Here is a 20,062-nt window from a genome sequence, read left to right as displayed (position 1 = left end):
TTAATAAGTTGTGAGTTTGAGAAGTAAAACCCTTTCTGAAGGCAGTAAGGGTGGGGATAATAATATCTTAGAAGTACTGCAGACTCTGACAAAATCCTGAAATGTTCATTGGCTTTAACAATACTCAGGGCATGAGGGATGAGAAGTGTAAGATGGAGGGAACCTGAAAGAGGAAAATGAGGATTTTCCAGTTCCTAATCTGCAAAACGTATTCCTTTCCATTCCTTTGTTTTCTTTTACTCAGGAACTGCCTCTGTTTAACAGAGTAGGAATTTATTCTGAGTTGGTGCTTCAAGAAGCCACGTCTTTGCTTAAAGTTACTCTAGCTCACAGGAAAGGCAAAGCAACAAGTAAACCTTTTCCTATCAGCAAATATCAACTGTACGGAGTGTTTCTGCCTATCAGCTAGGCAGCTTGGGTTATCCAGATGACATCCGACTCATGTTTTTCTATACTGGTTAGCCCATAGGATCAAATTAAGTTTAGGGACTTGAACCTTATCTTCAGTTGTCTACGTGGCTCAGGCCAATGAGTAAAAGAATCATCTAAGGCTTTAGATCCTCTAAACATATAGGCATTTGGCCAAAGATCATGGTTAATGCCTGTGTTCTGACAGACGGTAGTTGCCAGAAGGACAGTGAGGTTCATTGTGCAGGAGGTAGAACTGTTTGGGAGTAAGGGTCAGAACATGAGATTAACTCCTCAGGAACTAAGGCCATCATAAAGATGACTTCCAGTGCTAAAGCATTCCTCCTCAATTTCTTTATGACAAAGAAGAAAGAATAGAGCTATGTCGTTTCTCCTCCAGTGCCTTACCAGCACCCAGTGGTCCAGCCTTTCATCCAATCCGTTCATTTGCTGTTTCAGATTCTCTAGACTGATAAAAGGACAAAAACAAGTAACTCCTGGTACATCCCTGTCTCTTTTTCTCTCTTGAGTCCCATATAACACTGTTAAGCAATATTTCAAGTTAAGCCTCATCCCTCCTCAGCAGCTTTTGGACTATATACATTCATGCTCAAGGTCTTCTGTGCTACTCCTTAAGCTTACTGCCAGCAACACCTTCCTCCAGTCATGGCAAATCATTTACTCATCATCCTCAGATTTATTTTCCCTGTTCAGATTTAACCTGTCCTCCTCTACTATACAAAAGGCCATATGAGATAAAACCTTTTTCCCAGTTTTCTTCCAACCTGAACTTTTTTACTGCACACCCAATCTCAAATGAGCATTGCAACACAACCAGACAGAAATATATGAGAATGTGATTTCTCTTTAATTATTTTCTAGAGCAAAGCTTTTCCTATCTTAGTCTTCTCAGGTAGCATCAGAAGGCTAAAATATCTTCTCCAACTCCTCAAAAAGGGACTAGGTATCTTGTAACAACTTCACAACATGAGATACTGCATCATACACATAAAGATGAAAAAATGCACTGCGTTTGTTTCTGTGAGTCTAAAATAATCTGAAATAAAAAATGATACTTAATGTGGAATAATCTGAAGTGTCAATTTTAAACAAAATAGTGCTTTCTGATATAAATCACCTTATTGAATATAGCAAGAAATAGCCATTTTTGAAGATATTTTCTTTTTCTTTTTCACCTTGATTGATAAAATGACTTAGCAACTAGTGTAAATTATACCATAGGGTATGAAGCTGTAACAGTGTACGAGGGCCTGGCCTTCTGCACTGGTGAAGCAGTTTGTGTGTATCGTATGATGAATTCCATGAAGAATTTTTCTGTGAAGTGAGACTTTGCTTAAAAAGCCCGAGAAGTCCTTCTCTAGGGAGTATTCCTGAAATATTAGTAATATGTATTGTGAATTGTACTTTATCCTCTATTTTGATTAATACAATTTTTTACTTTTGAAAAGAAAGATTTAGGAAGAGCCTTTTAACTCTCCTTTCGCTTCTTCCACAAAAAAAATTAGATCAACATTAAATAAAGGGAATTTGCAACTCTATGGGGAGGCGAAAGGGCAAAAGTGGGTAGTGTGTATCCTGACATAGTTATACATTTTCTTTTAGAAAAGCATGAAATTATTTTTTATTTTCCCTCAACCTTGCATATTGTTGAACAGTGTGATGAAAAATGGATTCTTCCTATGTGCGGATTGCCCAGGTTTAGAGAGTTTCTGAAGTGTTACAGATTATCTGTCAAGAAGTGGGGTTAGAAGCACTTTTGAGCTCTGTATACAATTAATCCTATTGCACTCAGTAAGCAAAACACATTTATATACAGGAAACTAGAGATGATGAAACCCATAAAGTTGGAGTTCAGATATTTTGAAAAAAATTTAAAATAGGAAGTCTTCCATTACAGCATACAACTTAATTCTAAATATTTTGTTGCCAAAGCCTTTTCAGTTTTCAATTTCATCTAGATTCTAGGAGGCTGGTGGAGGATGGAATGGGCTGAAATCCATTTTCTTTCTTACATCTTCTACCTTTATGTCATTGATGAAGGTAGAAGAAAGGAAAATACGCAGGTACTCTTTTCTTCGAAGACAGTTAATAAGAGTGTTTAGTATATAATATATTTCATTGGGTAATTGCGAAATATTGGCTAGGAAATACATATTATCTAATATTCAGGCAGTGTTGCAAGATAAACATCAGCAACTACATGTTGGGACCTTTTCTCCCAAACAGCATATTATTTGCAGTGGAAAACCAAAGGTTACTGAACTGTTTTGTCAGGAAACTAAGAGTAAGGTGGTGTCTGGTGACAAGTATTTTGACAGTCATGCAGGGGGAAAATGAAAGGCAAAGGGTGACGACAGGTGAAATAAATTTGCCAAGGTCTGAAAGGAAAGGAATATGGTTTCAGAAATTATGACTAAAATAACCGAAGTTGAACAGAAAGATATTGCAGATCTCTTTCTGGCAATACAGTTGTTATGTATTTCTTAGAATAAGAGCAGACTATATCCCCCCATCTATGGGATGGATGTCTTGGATCAGTAGGCAAAACTGAAAAGGGAAAAATACAGAGCTAAGAGAGAAATAGAAATAAGGCAGGGCAAGAAAGTGAAGTAAAAATAAAATGAGTGAATTAAAAGAATGAAAAATTGAGGTAAAATAAATAAGAAAATATGAGACTGTAAAGTTATGCAATATAAGAGGAAGAAAATCCATAGAAGCGCAGAGAAACTGGAAGAATTGTAAGAGGAGAACATGATCTTCTACTATGCAAATTACATTCCTTTAGAATGAACAGATATTTAATTTTGATTGACTTAATCCTCCCCCACTGCCAGGAAAGCCTACACTTCTTGAGTTCCATCAAAAATAAACCCCTGCAATGATTTTTGAGAAAAAGAATAATCAAGTCAGAACATTTATTATGTACAATAGAAGTATAGTACTATATTCAGTATGTACTCACTCTAACAGTAGGAATGAATGTCTTCCTCTTGTAAAGAGAACTTAAGGATGATACGTTTAGTTGAGAGCAAGAAGGGAGAAAATGGGAAGTGTTGACTTTGCTGAGAGCAGAACAAATATTTCATTCTCGTTCTTCCAAGTATCAAAATTAAAGTATCACTGTTGCAATAATAAGAATAATGTTGAAATTGTATGAAATGTGAAGCATAAGCATCTAAAACTATAGATACCAAAACGCACATTTAAGATTTTTCATGTTACTGCATTCACCATCAACTGAGAATGACAGAGTAGAGCTTTAACCATTTCTAGCAAATGCAATGAAGATGTGGCAGCTGGCCACTGTGCTAAGACTTTTTATAAACTATGTACTAATTCACTACATAGAAAAGATGCAACATTTAAGTAGATGGAGCACAGAACTAGTTGAACAATCTCTTTTTTTCTCCACTGAGTAATGGTTTGATTTTGTTAGTTCTGCTGTCTCACTCTAACATTGCACAATATTTAATGTTTAGGGTTTCCAGTGATCTAATTCATATTCTGAAAGCTGCTATATATGCAATGAAATCAGTAATACTGTTCACTTCTGGGAAGGAGAAAAGTATTTTAGTGCCTCTGAAATATCCTCCTCTTCCCAGACAATAAACTGGCAGTTATCATGATGTGATTATGAGGCCAATCTGTATTGCAGAAAGGTAGGTATCAATACTGTCATACAATAATCAACAAGGTTACTTTTCACATTATAACACCATTGTCATGCACTGTAATGCTCATGTCTCAGCCCTTAGGTCTCTTTATGTTTCTATCCCTTTACTTCTACCTCAATTACTTAAATATGCAATGGGAATAGTATTTCCCTGATCAGTTTGCCTTATTCTTATAAACACCTTATTCTATTTAAAAACAGGTCTGTGGGACAGAGCATCTCTTGCTTAGTGTAAGCGCAGTATCTTTGAAAAGAACAATTTTTGTTAGGTGGTTTGACATAGCTGTAAGAGAAGTAATAGATTTGATCAGTTTCAAACTTGTTAAACTTACATGTAATTTACAGTTTAGTGTATCAAAGTATAAGAAAAAAAAAATCTAGATCGATCACTGTACTAGGGAGAGTATTTCTGAACACTGGATAGCTTTTAGAGGTGACATCATGCTCCTATTCTTATAAAGTGTCTCTTAATGTTGCATTGAATTAAACAGAAAAATTATGAAAGATCATGAGAGAAACACAGCCACCAAAGGAAGATCAGTAGATCAGCATTATTCTTCAGAATAAATTATTATTGCAGGTGAATCATTAGACAGGATTCTATAGCTGTGGGTTGGCAAAGAAGGTAACAGAAGGAGATATGTATCGAAATTGGAAAGCTGCTGTACTAGAAAGAGAGCACAAAGGCAAAGAAGTAAGTGGGTTTTGTATCTTTGAAATAAAATAGTTTTACAACTCTTAAAATACAAAAATAGGAAGAACTGAAAGAACCTCAGGTTAAGTGCAACTCCTACGCAAATGGTAAGTGATAACAGAAGAATATGTCAAGATTCCCAGTAGAAATAGCTATAATGCACATCTATCTATATAATTCCCAGTATGATGTTCCTAGTTCTATTCCATGGTAATCCAATCTGCTTCATAAAAGCAAAGTCAGACAGTGAAAGATGCTAATCTGATTCTAGAATAATCATCTGTTAGATCAGGTCAGTGAATTCTGAGAAACAAATGTGAACTAATTAGAATGGAATTCTATCTGTCTATAAAGTACATGGAGACCAGAGACAAAGGAATTACATGTGCGTGCTTCAAAACTGGCACAAGTGATGCTGATGTCATGGCACATTCAATTTATTATTGGGTTGGGCAGGAGGCTTCAAAACAGTTTTTTAATGTTTTTAGCTGTTAGGTTTTCTATTACTCTGTGACTTTGCTCACAGTGAGAAGCAAGTCCTTTTACTTTTATTCTTTATCTTTTAGCCATATAACAGAAGTAATAAAGAAATACTTTGGGCACAGGATCCCAAATTGGACCATCGTATTACTATTTCCTTTCTGTTGTTGAAGTTGATGTGTCTGTTAAGTCTCAGTTTGCTTTCTGGATATTTCAAAAGGTGTGAGGACTAGACCCATCTCAAAGTTTCCAATGTAGCTATGAGCAGTTCACCATTTTTTTACACCTTAAATATTACAGCTATATTTAGCTTCCTCAGGGAAAAACACAAAAGAAAGGAAATGAACTTTTCTACTGCTGAAAAAAAAAAACAAACCAGGTTCACACCACAAAAGAAAAAAAAAAAAGGCAACACCTGGTTAACCTGAAATGCTGCCATGCCTGGCACTGCTGGTTTTTTCTTCTTGGAGGGAAAATTAGTATCTTCTACATCTGTAGGATTACTAATCAATTGAGCTACAAATGGAGAATTATTCATGTGAAGGTGATGAGAAAGATCTTCCTGAAAAATTCTTCTAGTAGATGATAACTAGATGGCTATATGCACTCAGTCCATGATAGTGCAGATAAAGTAACCTACTTTTCAGAATTTCCTAGATTAGAGAATGAAATAAATACATTTACAAGAAAAAAAACTGTATTGAACGCTTCATGTTTTTAAATATAGTAACATCTAGTGGGACACAGTGTCAGTCTGGTTTCCAGTTTGATAATCACTGTGCAAGCAGTAACATATGACAGCCATCACAACAAGCAAATAGCTGAGACAAATACAAATGGAAAGAGGGAATACAAAGAATCCTTGAGAGATAAAATGATGTGCCAGAAACAGACACCAGTTGCCTGTTTCTTCTGCATATACCATTCCACTTTGCATATACTTTACATCTTAACATTTGCAGTATCATTTAATATATTGAGCACACTGTAATGCAAAATGCCTGTGTGATCTACAGTTCAAGTGACAATGGAGACTTTCTTTTAGCCTTGTAGGATAAAAACTATTCTGTGTGGTTGTTGTAATGCATCGATATCAAAGAAGCCAGAATGAAAAAAACCACAAACTGAATTATTTCAAGAGCAGTCCTATACAGTTATAGTAGTTTTACATTAAATTGTCTATAACAATTACCTGTCATTAAATGGTAACAATTTAGAGGTACTGGGAAAGAATACTGGAGCTAGATTTTTATTAAGCAAAAGGAAAGGAAGGAGTTATTTACCTTTTCCATTGTTGGTATTCAGTGGTTGAATGTGTCAAATAGAAATTGCGTACAATAGCTGATGATAGCACCCGCGGAGGAAGCTCTTTACCCTCCACCTACATTTGAAGAGCTTGAGAAAGAGGATGGCAAGGGATAATTTTCCTCCCTAGAGCTGGGCACCCTGTGTGCACCTCACACCTGAACGGGACTGCGGCACAGGGGTCAGTTTCTGATCTTCCAATGGGGAAGAAGAGACACTGAAGAAATCATATGAAAACAACCCGGAATGGGGATGTGCTTGTGTGTTTACACACATTTGTTTAAAAAGAAATTTACTCTATCCTTCACCATTTACTTTCTTTTTGCTTTATGTTGTCTGCTCTTACTTTGAGCTCTTTAAGCAAGGGGCTGTTTTCCCGATTTCAGTGATGTAGTACAAAGAAAGTTACCATCATCTTTTTTTGTCGTTGTAGCCAATAGATATTAGTGCCAGGTTCTCCCTTCTCATTTTTCTCCACTCACCTGGCAACATTTCTTCATCGAATGGCAGCAAGACCATGACTGGAGTATATGTCGTGCTTCTCATAGTGTTGCCCAACAGTTGTTTGCTGTAGCATCCTGCACTTGATGTTCTGTACACAGACAGCATCAGGCAAGGCTGAATGAGAAACGCCATGATCAGTTCATAAGAAATAAGGGATGCGCATCTACACTACTGTGTTTCTGGGGAGTAACCTAGATACAGTCCTCACTGTGCTGGGTGTAATGTGGATAGGTGCCCTGTCTGGCAGAACCGTATAGTCAAGAAACTCAGAGGAGGAAAAATAGGAAATGGCATTGCCCTTCTTTTACAAGTGAGAACTGAGGCACACTTTCTTCCGCACCTAGACTAAAATGAACATCTGTGGTATGTAAAAGAAACAAAACTCTGAATAACAAGTCTGAGACACTTCTTTCTTGTGGGGGGTAGCTGAGATACATAAATTGGGCTTTTTAGGGAATTTGACTTCATTCTTTCCCAGCAGTAAGGCCTCAAGGTGTTACATACTTTTGAATATGTTAAGTTCAGCTGATTTACCTCTAGTAATTTTTTTATTTTTTTTTTTTGGGGGGGGGAGGGAAGGTAGTAAGTAAAGATTAAGCATTACAAAGCATATTTTTGAAATGAATTTGACACAATACTTTTGAAGTTCATGAATCTATTAAGTCTTGGACACTCTCTAGTGTATTAAACAACAGTAGTGATTTACATTATTTTGAAGTTGTAAGTAAGTTTTCAAGGGTAATGAATTTCACATATAGAGATAAAAAGATAACATTCCTTCATTTATGCCAGCTAACTTCTTTTCCCTCTCAATACTACGTTTAGCAAAATGGATAAGGTAGAAAGGATGCTGGTATATTTTTATGTTAATTAATGTATTTTAATTTCAAATAGCATTTTTGAAGTTCAGATAGCTTCCAAAAAAGTGGTGCCAGGGCAAAACTAATGAATTTAATTCTTTTCAATATACTTCTGCTTTCATGAATTCTTTTTGTTAGGCATTCAGAGCATGCAGCCCACAGATCTGATTTTTACAGATATCTAGTTTAACTTTTTTAGCTGCATAATAAAGCTCATCTCATAAGTGTATTATTTTTAATGACCAATTGGGTAATAGCTAGAAAAATACATACTTCAGGAAGGTAGACCAACTTTTAAAATATTTTTTTTAAAACAACACGTTGTAAGTGACAAGTAATCTTTCTGCACAAAGGATGTGTTTAACTGTTTTGTAGCTAAATTGTGCTGTTCTCAGACAAATTTTAAGGGTGTACCACTCTTGTCCCAGAAGGGCTGCAGCTAATGACTTACCCTTGCTGCAGTTACATTACCTAACTAACTTAACTGCTTTAAGTAACTTAGGTAGTTAAACTCTGAATTTTCACTGCATTAACCCTGCTCTTCTACATCTTGGGGCGCCTTGGAAAATTCTCAGCTCCTTGAGACTGCAAGCAGCTTTGGCTGTGATACTGTAAGACGGAAATCTCCGTGGACTCTACAGTATGCACATGGCCACCGGAGCTGGTCCACTGACTTTATTTTAATACCGATGGCGAGGGGCACAAGAAACAGCCTTTTAAAATAGTATAGTCCATGTATTGCACTGCTGTAATCCCAGATGATTTTAATTAGCTCACAGCCCCACCAGGCACAGCTTCACTGGCAAAATACTGGCCTGCTGTAATTTACTTGTGCATGCTGTCAACAATAGGGCACAATAAACTAGTTCTGTACTTTATGTAACACTTACCATAGCAGTAATATAAAATCAACGATGTTATTGAGAGAGATTGTTGTTACTCATTAGACCAGATCATGAAACAATGCTTCTTTTTACTTCCAGAACTGTAGCATACCTGGGTGCTTGTACAAAGCAGCAACACTGGCCATAATTTACTGCATTGCAGTAAAATCAACAATGCAGCATTTTGCAGAGCCAGGCAAATACTTGTATTTGATTTGCTAGGTGAATAAAGAGATAAAAATGCTCCCCAAAAATATTTTTAATCATGTTATTTTATTTCTTGTTTGTAACCCTCCAAAACCTTCACTGTGTAACGAAACACTGGTACTCTTTGAAACCAAAATGTTGTTCTGAAAACTGATTTGAAACTATTTCTTTTACAAGTAACAAAGTGAATCACACTGATTTTTCTCAAAATTCTTTCTTTTGGGGGGAGGAAAAAAAGAACAATTTGAGAAGTTAAAGGTAACTCATAGGTAAGTTCCAGCTAAGCAGAAATCATATTTCAAAGTAAAAATGTTAGGTGTAAAAAAAAGCATCTAATTGCATCTAAGAGAAATTTCCCATAGCTAGAGAGGAAATAAAGAAATTTTCTGTAGTTGAGAGTAAACACAAACTTAGGATATTGCTGTCCAGCTATACAGGGCCATGGTGATTTTTATTTTTTTTTAATTAGAAAAAAAACATAGTTTAAGCTATCACAGCTTAGGAAATGTAGAAGTTGTCAATAGACTACTATTTTTTTTTTCCCTATTAAAACTTGACACATTATAAACATTTTATTGTCTGCTTACAATTTACCACTCTAAACTTAGTTTCTGGTATATCTATGTTTCCTTCCTAAGTCTTCTTGAACTGATACTGTGAGAGATCGTTATTTTGTTCAGTAGAAGTTTGGATGTTGAATAAATATAATTTCTTTCTAACTGAATGATGACAAAAAGAATTATTGCAGTATTGAAATAATCTGCTCTTGGCATAGGTTTGCAATTTGTTGTTCCTGTCTGAAACACGAAGAAAAGAAAGACAACTCATCATCTCAGTTTAGTGGCAGGTATCTTTATAACTGTTTAATATGTAAGAATGAAGATGAATGTATGCTTGTTTTAACTTAACTGTGCACTCAATGCAAACATTAGTTATCTGCATGAAAATTGTACAAATTCATTAAAATTGCAGTCTGATATGGCCAATGGAAGATTTCCTTCTAGAATAAAAGACATTTTATACAGAATATCAGTACTGTAAATTTTAATGAGACACACACGTGAATTTACAAGTTTAAAATACATGCAAAGAGAGGATCAAAAAATGTAAAATAGAAACCTTAGCCAAAGGTGTTTTTGTTTAGGGCAGACTACATGAAATAACTTTTATCAGTTAACCACTGCACAATATAGTAACTCTACATTATCTTTCTAGGTACCTGGGAATAACGAGACCTCTTACGTACCCTGTAAGGCAGAATGGGAAGTGTATGGCAAAAATGATCCTATGTGTATGGCTCTTATCTGCCTCTATCACTATACCCCCACTCTTCGGCTGGGCCCAAAATGTAAATGATGAAAAGGTTTGTTTGATCAGTCAAGACTTCGGCTACACCATTTACTCCACAGCAGTTGCTTTTTATATTCCAATGTCAGTGATGCTTTTCATGTACTATCAGATTTACAAAGCTGCCAAGAGGAGTGCTGCTAAACACAAGTTTGCTGGTTTTCCCCGGCTGGAAGAAATGGAAGGGATTTCTATGAATGGAGTTGTAAAATTGCACAAGGAATCTGAAGAATGTACTAATTTTTCACGTCTCCTAAAGCATGAGAAGAAAAACATTTCAATCTTTAAAAGAGAACAGAAAGCTGCCACTACACTTGGTATTATTGTTGGGGCTTTCACTGTCTGCTGGCTGCCCTTCTTCCTCCTCTCAACTGCCAGGCCCTTCATCTGTGGTACAGCATGCAGCTGTATCCCACTGTGGGTTGAGAGAACATTTCTATGGTTGGGTTATGCAAACTCTCTCATTAACCCTTTTATATATGCCTTCTTCAATCGGGACCTGAGGACAACTTATCGCAACCTCCTGCAATGCAGATATAGGAATATCAACCGGAAACTATCAGCTGCAGGGATGCATGAGGCTCTGAAGCTTGCAGAAAAGCCAGAATTTGTTCTGTAAGGTCACTCTCATCCTTTACTGTGATAATTTATTGTTTTATCACATTAGCTTTGTCCCCACAGATTTGAAAGAAGAGCTATGGGAAGAACCAGGCTTTTTGAGCACTGTTAAAGTAGCCATCATGAAACTAGAAGGTAACAAGGTTAATAATTGTACAGCCCACCAGTCCTTGCGAGCCTGGAAAAACAAGACCACCATCTAAAGAATTTGGGTGTAAGAGGAATACCCAAAAGGGAGAAGGTAAAAAGTGATGCAGGATGTTTGAGTTGCTAGTGAGAAAAGAGCAAAGTTGGTCTAATTAATTTGTTTGGCCCTTGACCCCAAACAACTTCTAGCAGGTCTGAATGTTGGCTACATCTTGTATCCTAGAGATTTTTTTCCTGTAGTAAAGACCTGAGAATGGTAAAAGTTTCAGTATGATTCATTGCTTTCCACTTTGTAATTATAAAAATAAACGATTTAAGAAGAAGCTGGATCAAAGAACTTATATTGCTTAGAAATACTCTTTATTATAAAAAAATATGTCCATTAAATGTTAATTTGTTGGATTGCCTGGAAATAAACTACTTTGTGAAATTTAACGTTGCCTTTGCACAGCAACTACGGCACTGAAAGAGTATGTTACACTTCCAATGTGACTATGAGAGTTTGAGCAAAGTCACGTGGACCAACATCTGCTGCTGCATACAGTCATGCAACATAATTAGCTGTGGTGCTGCTATGCCAATTACACCAGGTGAAGATCTTGTTGCGTGGTTCTAACACAACCAGTATGTCTGATAAGAGTATATTTCAGGAGCTATCTGGTCTTTGTCTATCTTTTCTTTCTTTAATTCTCTTAGCTTTATCAGTTGAACCCTTCTCTAATCTAGATGGAGACTCTGTCCATGCTCAAGCCATTTCTGTTGATGTATGGCTGGTCCTTGTTCCACTTCAGTAGTTAATTTATTGCCTATTTGAAAACTCTTCTAGCTTCTTGGGATTTCTTTCCTTTCTGAAGTCAGTAAGGGAAAAATAAACATAAGACTATGACATTCATAGACATCTGGCCTTTATCCTTACAAACTGATTTTGGTCATCACTTCTGCTTAAAATGATTTAAAGCCTTGCCTTATGTAAGAATCAAGATAATTTGCTGGTTTGAGTTCTAGTTGTTTCCCCCACCACTGCAGCTCATCCAAGGATGTGATTTTACTTCTCCTGACTTTTGTAACAAAGCTCTTCCCTCAGTGGAGGAGGGTCAAATATTATAACAATATTTGTATTTAAAATTTAATAATAATAAATGCATTAATTACATTAATATACTGGTAGTAATGTATTAATATAAAATGAACTGATCATGTAATACATTACTATAATAACCCAAAATAATAATAAACTTAAAACAATTCATAAGAACAAGATACTTGTTCTGGACCAAGTTTGCGCTGCATACCATTTTCCAGATGAAGCACAGGGTACATTAGTAAACAAAGACTGTTTCAGAGCTTGATCTACTTTTTCAGATATCGGGACATCGATGAGGAAACATGTTCATTATGAAATTGCCTCAGCAGCAAATCACACTTTCGGCTAAATTCCGTCCCTGCTTTCTCAAGAGCGAAGCTAAAATGACTTTAATTAATTAAGTGATGTAAATTTGGACTAAGTAGTGAGAAGTTTGTGCCAGATCCCTCATTCAAAGCATAAGACATCGTTGCAAACACTTGAGCTTCTAGGTAGCAGATACACAAGACCTCGATCAATGTGCTGAGCTATGTGTACTGAAACAAGCTTAAGCCATCTTAGATGGATTTACACACTAGGATACATACAGTAGGAAGTACATTTTGGGCTCATCTTTTGAGGAAGGATCATACTTTCGTAATAGTAAGAGACAGGCTATATCCCAGCTTCAGAAAAGTTTTCTAAAGAAGTTTCAAATTGTTTTGGAACACTCTGATCTCTTTTAAATATTCCAAAAGTATTATGTGCAGAAGGACAAGAAGAGATTTTGGCCCAGAATATTCACAAACTCTGTAGTAGAATGTCCTATTACCCAAGCACGCAAGTAACAGTGTTGAGAAGAGGAGAAAGCTTTCAGACAGAATTCTAACTGAAAGAGGCTTAGATAAGAAGCACAAGGATACAATCACTCAAGTTCAAGAACAGACTTTTTACTTTTTGAAAAGATAAATAAATAGAACTGCATCAAAATACCTAACTGCAGCAGTAGTATCTTTTTTAATTAGATAATTCACTACTCAGCTGACAAAGGGGTAACATGAATGGGTGAATGAGAAGTCTACATCACCATGTGTGCAGCCTGGTACATGCTAGTACCAAACCCTAGAAAGGATTGCACTCTTGCTCTGTGTGTCCTTTCCTATGTATCTAGAAGAAAGCAAGGAGGTTGAATAGGTGGGATAGATGGGATTGTGAAAAAAAATTTAATAAAACCCTCACAGAACAAGCCAAAGCACAGAGAGGCCAGCATAACACTAACTGAATGAAGACAGAGAAAGAAGAAGATGAGATATCGGAAGCCAGACACAGAAGCAGTTCTAAGTCTCAGACTTGTGATTGGATAGTTACTTTTGTGAAAACATGCAAAAATGTAGAGGCAACAAGGGTACATATGCAAGAATTTGAGGATAAAGATGCAAATTTTTCTAAGCTATGCTTGTACAATCCCAGTGAAAAGACTATTGCTACCTCATTGCTTAAAGGGGAGCTGGGCTCTGCAGGTCAGCACTGCTCTGGATTGAACAAAAGTGTATTTTAAAAAAATGAAAAATAAAAATAGTAGCATGAAGTGAATCTTGACTTTACGTAAGAACTGTTGAGATCTAAAAGCAATGAAATCTAAACTAATCTTTTTTTCTTAAGGAAGAGTGTATGTTGTCTAAATCCACAAACTGTAGTCACAGAAGGATGTGGATAACACTGACAGCTAACTCTATAACCCCACTCCTGGGAGGTTTGGAAGACTTCAGCTATCTCACCCTTAAGTCACAGTCTGAGATGTGAGAAGTCCCATGTTAACTACACTGTGAAAGACTTAAAATATTGGCCAATCTCAGTTTTTCTACGATGGTAGCTGTCACTTTGTGTAGTATTCAAGTGTTTGACAGGAAAGGTTGGAGTTGGTCCTTAGGTGCCCGGGGCAGCACAGTCTGGAAAACAAGAGAGCGTGGAAAAATCTAAGCTAGAGAATAGGTTTGCCCATTAACTACAGTGCAAACTGGCCTTACCCCAGCTGAAATTTTTTGTCTGAGGAAATTCAGTGCAGCATTAGTTATTAGTTACACTATCCACGTGCAATATTTCTGATTAGAAAGCTTAGTCATATTGCTGTACATCCTAGACCATCTTTCTACCAGCCGGTAGTTCTGAAATTGGTTTCTAGCCACTACATGATTTCTGGATGGTGATGGTGGCAGGAAAATGGGACCAAATTTGCTTCTGTTTACTAGACTGACAAGTTTTTTAAACAGTTCTGCTTAATTCATGCACACATTGCGCTTGTGTTTTCCTCCCAGGATCTCACAAGGCCTTTTAGACTTTTACTTCCTCTGTAGCTCTAGAGTGGAATTTACCTCTCCTTATTCAGGGAGGGAAGGAGTCACCACAATGCATTTTTAGATTAGGGTTTTTTTTTACTTTTCTGTTTCGTGTTTCTGGGGAAATGTAGCTGGCTATACTGGCTCAGGGGACAATCACTCAGCTTTACCATGCCTAAACCCTGGCAAAAACAAGGTGATACTGAAAAATGCTCAGGCAGCAATTTCAGAGTGATTACCATAGCCCATGCTAGGAGCTGAGAAAATCAGGAAGCAGCTGTGCAGCTGCTGAGAGCATCTAGACCACCTCTTCATCCAGCACAAGCAGCCACCTAGTCACAGTCTTCAGCTGCAGCCTGAGATCTTCAGTTGCTGCCAGAATTATCTAGACATCAACACAGGGAGATGCTAGTCAGACCTTCTTTACTTCATACGTCTCTTTGTTCACCTCTAAAGCATACATAAAGATCCTTGAGAGCAGCCATTGAGTGACACAGTTCCCTAAAAGGAGTTTTAGTCAGCTGTGACAAAGATCCTTCCCTGAGCCCACCTGTCAGTATCACAGTTTTACCTAAGATAAACATCAGCTGCAGCTGAAATAAAAGCCAAAGAGCAAAGCTCTGAAAGGGACACCAAAAAAACCCTCCAACCTTCTTACACAGCTCATTTTATGGTATTAGCAATACCCTATCTATAGTTTATCCATAAAGGTAACAGTAGCTCTCAATGGATCCCAGGTGTGGGAGTCCTGGATGAGCCTTCTTTACCTGAAACAGCCTTCCCATAACATGCCTCATGCCAGTAATACAGCCTGTACATTGGGTGCTCTATTTTGCAGGAAATCCCTTGCATCCTTCTGGTCTCATCCTGCTCAGATGCACCATATTTATGTATTTTTTCCTCAATAAATATGGCACAAAGCAGCTTACAGTAAGGGCTCTAGATGAACAGACTTAGACTGAACAATTGTTCTCGGTGCAAGCAATGCCCTTGGAGCAGAATTTGAGATAATGGTTTTGTGAAGAGTTTAGTTTGCCTAGTTTTGCAGGCTTCACTGCCCACCTTGCCCTCTCCCATCTCTGTTTCTTTCTGTTGAGTTAATCACCCAGATGCAAATCGGTAACTGTTGCTCAGAGGTTCTCAAGTGTCACATATGACTCTATTTCTTTGTTGCCACTCCTGCTGACAACTGCCTTTGTAAGTGTACTGCTAGCCTACTGTAAACCACTCTCCCATTTTGCAGTAGCAGTTAATCTGCAGTAGAACCAGGCAGTAACACCATATGGCACTCCCCATGGTATTTTTCCTCCTCTTTCAAATAAAACTCAAGGTTTTGTTGCAGTATCAATACATTGTGAAAACAGTACTCCCCTTGCTCACTTAGTACTGCTTTTTTGAGGGAAACTGTCTGTGGTAGAAGCCTCATTCCTAACATTTTCTCCCAGCTCCTGCAGTCTACCAGCTTGTAGGTTTAATACTGTAGCACAGTATTGGCACTTACCAAACTCCTCTGTTTTGCAAGAGTCTTACTGGGTAATAATAGAAATAGCAGAGTAGTAAAACGTGAATTTATGACAGTATCTTATTATTATATGTCTATTGCTTCACCCTTCAGTTTCATGAAAAGCAATGTTTTCGTGCTCTGTTCAGATGATTTACCAGCTAGCACCACCTGCAGAAAGATATGTCAAACAGTGGGAAATAAATCTACTACAATGAGACATAGAGAAGGGAATTTTTGATCAAATTAATACTATAAATATTGCAGACAGAATCCATTCATTCCCTCCCCCCTGCTTTATGGCAGGAAAATGGATTTCCAGGCAGCCCCTGCTCCAGACACCAGGGTCAGCACAGCATCATTAGAAGAAAATTATTGAGGTAAGTTTTGGGCTTGCTGACCAAGATGCTGTAGGTACAGGTGTTTTGAAGCAATGCCATTTGTTCTGTTACTTTCCCTTAGCCATCAACTTAGCTTTCCATATTATTTTTCTTCTCTTTCAGGAAAAACTATTCAGAGTATAATATTCTCAGGAAATGTGCAAAATCAACATATCATCAAATCCTGTTCACAGATTGCTTAAGGATCAGTTCTCATCTTTTAAAACAATGTTCCTCAGGAAGACACAGGGTTTTTTGTGAGAAAATTCAGAGACCTAGGGAACAGTCTTAATGTGCAAAATTATTAATGTCCCAGAGCAGAAGACACTCACCCCTTATTTCAAACAGTGAGGAGGTGGGAATGATGAGGAATGGATTTTATTTTTTTTTTTGAGAAGAGGGTTCAGGTAAATAAATAAAAAAATAGCCTAAGAAATGCTGCACTAGAAGAGCGATCTTTGCAATGTGCAAGAAATACAAACTTTAATCCCTCTTTACTGATTCTAATCTCTTAAGTAGTTATTGCCACTAAAGAGCAGGTTCAGCATGAGTTTGAAGTGAATTAATGCTATTTTCTATACCTGCTTTCAAAACATTTTGCCAAGTAGGCCTATCATTCCCCACATTTGCTGATCTGGCACCCCTTTCAGCTGCCCTGCTGCATTGCCAAACCACTTCTCATGTAGCAATATTTCCAATAGGGCAGAATGGTTTTTACTTACTGAAAATTGAAAGATGCTTATGATTCCCAGATTAATTTTTCTCTACTTCAAGCAAAGAAGATTTTTTTTTTATTATTATTAAAAAAAGATTGTTTTCTTAAAGATATGAATACGTGGTTACTGTAGGGGATAGTACTTTGGTGATTTGTAACTTTGTGACTTTACTGATTGAATTTACTATTTCTGTCATTTGTGATCTTTCACATAGAACTAGTCAAGTTACTTCAGAAAAAAAAATGCAGACAGATGTGTCAAAGTTTCCAGAAGAGGCCAATGCACTTTTATAAACCAACATACCAGACTGAATAAATATTTTGCTTTTAGTTTTCTATCTACTCAGTCAAAAACAACAATATTTCATTAATTCAGTAGTTGTGTGGTCTTGCTAGTTCCAGAAAATTGTGTTTACAGTATACTTATTTTTACTTTCTGCGAGAGAACAGAAAGAGAGCCACTGTAGTAGTATATTTAGTTCAGCCCTTCTGGAGAATCTATGTTTTAAAGCATGGAAAAATATAGCAGAATGCATCTGGATAAACTCACTAATGTCTCAGAAACCTTTTCATCTTTGGCTAATCTAACCAGGATTTTGGCAGGTCTGCGATAAAAGAGCAGAGATTCTTCAGTCAAATCTACCCTCCTGAAGATGGGTGCAAGGAAAGGATAAAATTAGGCAAATTAAATGAACATTTACTTCCCAACGATAGTTGCAACAGCAAAACAGTTCCACCCAATAAGTAAAGATGATATTTTTGTTATCTCAACACTTCAACAGCACAATGACAAAATATCACAGCTGCTTTGTAGAAATACAGAAATTAATACCTTAATGGTATGTGTTTCCAAACCGAGTAAGAGCTACTTACCCACAATTTTAGAGATTGTTTTCCTTGCATATTTAATTAATGGAGACCTTCACTAAGGAATGCTGGAGCAAGTTGCTGTGGTTTTGCAGTCTAATAAAATAATTTTACCTTAGCATGTGCTTGCTGTAAGGAGGATATATACCTTCCGTATATTGATGTACTATTGAGGACCTATTCAAGGTACCTATTGCCTCTTCAAGCTAAGGGCATTAAAGAAGCCTAAATATTTATCCTGACAGAGAAGAAATAACAGAAATAATTAAAAAGTAACATGGGAACCAGATAAACACAGAGAACTTGAAATCTTTTGGATATTTCATTGCGAACATGCAGAGAGCCTATCTGTTCCTTACAGAATACTTAAAAGTTTTTCTTAGCTTTTATACAGTAAGTATTTTTGACAAATCCATAAATTGTATTTCTCTCTTCAAACAAAGCAGTAAATACAGCAAGTGAAAATCATACTAGGGACCTTTAACTTGCAATTACAAAAAAAATTTCCAGATGTCCAATTAGACAGATAATGTATAAAATAACCATTTTTTTTTGAGATTAGTCTTCTCTTTCCAAAAGAATCCTTTGTCAACCCAGAAAACAACCAAGATAATCAGCACCAAAATGGTTTGGAATTATAGAGATTTATAAAAGCAAACTTTTAGCCATAATAATGAAATAATTCATCAATTTTTGTCCATATATTTTCTCTAAAGTTGTTCCTCCAATGAATGCAATATATGAACACAAAATAACATTTCCTAAGGCAAATTATATAAAGTTCAGAATTTTATTCTGGCTTTAAAAAACACCTACAATTATCTAAAACATAACATTAAAAAAATTCTTGCTTTCCTTAATATCTAGTTTTGAACTTGGATATAATTGCATGGTCAGTTCTCAAAAGTTCCTACCTACTTGCCTTCCTTTAATTTGGATCCATTTTTGCCAAGATATGTTGTAGTGTAATAAAATATTTGAAATAAGTGAGAATGCAGGTTTGTCTGTAAAAATGCCTGCCTCTGATACATTTATTGAAGTGAATAATTCAACGACTTCAACAGGGAGTCTATAATGAGACAAAGGACTACCTTGCTGCATGTTATAGCCAGGCAGAACTGGAGTTGGGATGCCCTGAAAACCTGTCTTGTAATCTCATAGATGTTTCTGTTACAACATTTCAGCCTGGTTACTGTAGAGGATTGGGTTTTCCCTGCACCAAACTTGAGAAGAGAGGCAGGAACTTGCCCAAATTATAATTAGAGTAATAGTGTCATAGGTAGGATAAAATACAATGTCATTGCAGCTAAGATGTATATTCCATGCAAAGCTTTGGTAGTAATTATTTGTCTATAGACGAATTTATGAAATTGAAGAAGTCGTCATTATTGCTCTGGCTCCTTTCTCCCTCTTGCACACATGAGGACCCCACAAGCAGTGTAGGCTTGTGCTGCCACCAGAGGCTGGAAGGCTGGGCCACATGCAGGGCTCCGAGCAAAACCAGCTACACTTTCTGAAGTAATTTTGGGCTTCTGCCACCAAATTGTGTAAAATGGACTGGGAACTTCCTCAGTTCTCACGGGAACCCAAAATGCAATGAGCACAAAGGACTTGAAAACCACCAGAATCCTCCACTTCCTCCTAGCTTCCTCCTTTGTACGGGACCTCTGAGAATTATCTCGTTAGCCATGGTCTAACTGCCTCTTAAGAAATGTTCCCATTTATTTCAGTGGTACCTGGATGAGGACTTTTAGTTGCTCCAGGACATTTCTCATCTAATTCATCCACTTTTTTAAAAACAGGAGAACCAATTTCTCCAGGGAAAAAGAGTCATGACCAATGTGCATCAAAGCAGCCAGAAAAAGCCAAGCCAGAACTGGAAGAAGAAAAATGAAGAGTTGAACTGGATAGATTTATGAAATGTACTTCATCTTCTTTTGATGGGAATGTGCTAAAAATACTCAATGAGCTCAATACATTACTTTAAATACATTCTATTGGAAGTAGTCACATCTTGTTTATTATGGAGAAAAGTGCTGCTATATACAAATG

At 36.8% G+C, this 20,062-nt stretch overlaps 1 protein-coding gene across 1 annotated transcript; it reads left to right on the top strand.

Moving 5' to 3' along the window:
* The first annotated feature begins 10,254 nt into the window (after positions 1 to 10,254).
* Positions 10,255 to 11,107, top strand: LOC104158554 (5-hydroxytryptamine receptor 7). The gene has a single exon (XM_009696232.1). The coding sequence runs from the start codon at positions 10,307 to 10,309 to the stop codon at positions 11,000 to 11,002; it is 696 nt and encodes a 231-aa protein (XP_009694534.1). The 5' UTR covers positions 10,255 to 10,306; the 3' UTR covers positions 11,003 to 11,107.
* Positions 11,108 to 20,062: the final 8,955 nt, after the last annotated feature.

This window comes from Cariama cristata, unplaced genomic scaffold (genome assembly GCF_000690535.1).
Source record: "Cariama cristata isolate BGI_N322 unplaced genomic scaffold, ASM69053v1 scaffold28812, whole genome shotgun sequence".
Taxonomy (NCBI): Eukaryota; Metazoa; Chordata; class Aves; order Cariamiformes; family Cariamidae; genus Cariama; species Cariama cristata.
This window is presented reverse-complemented; position numbering and strand designations above follow the sequence as displayed.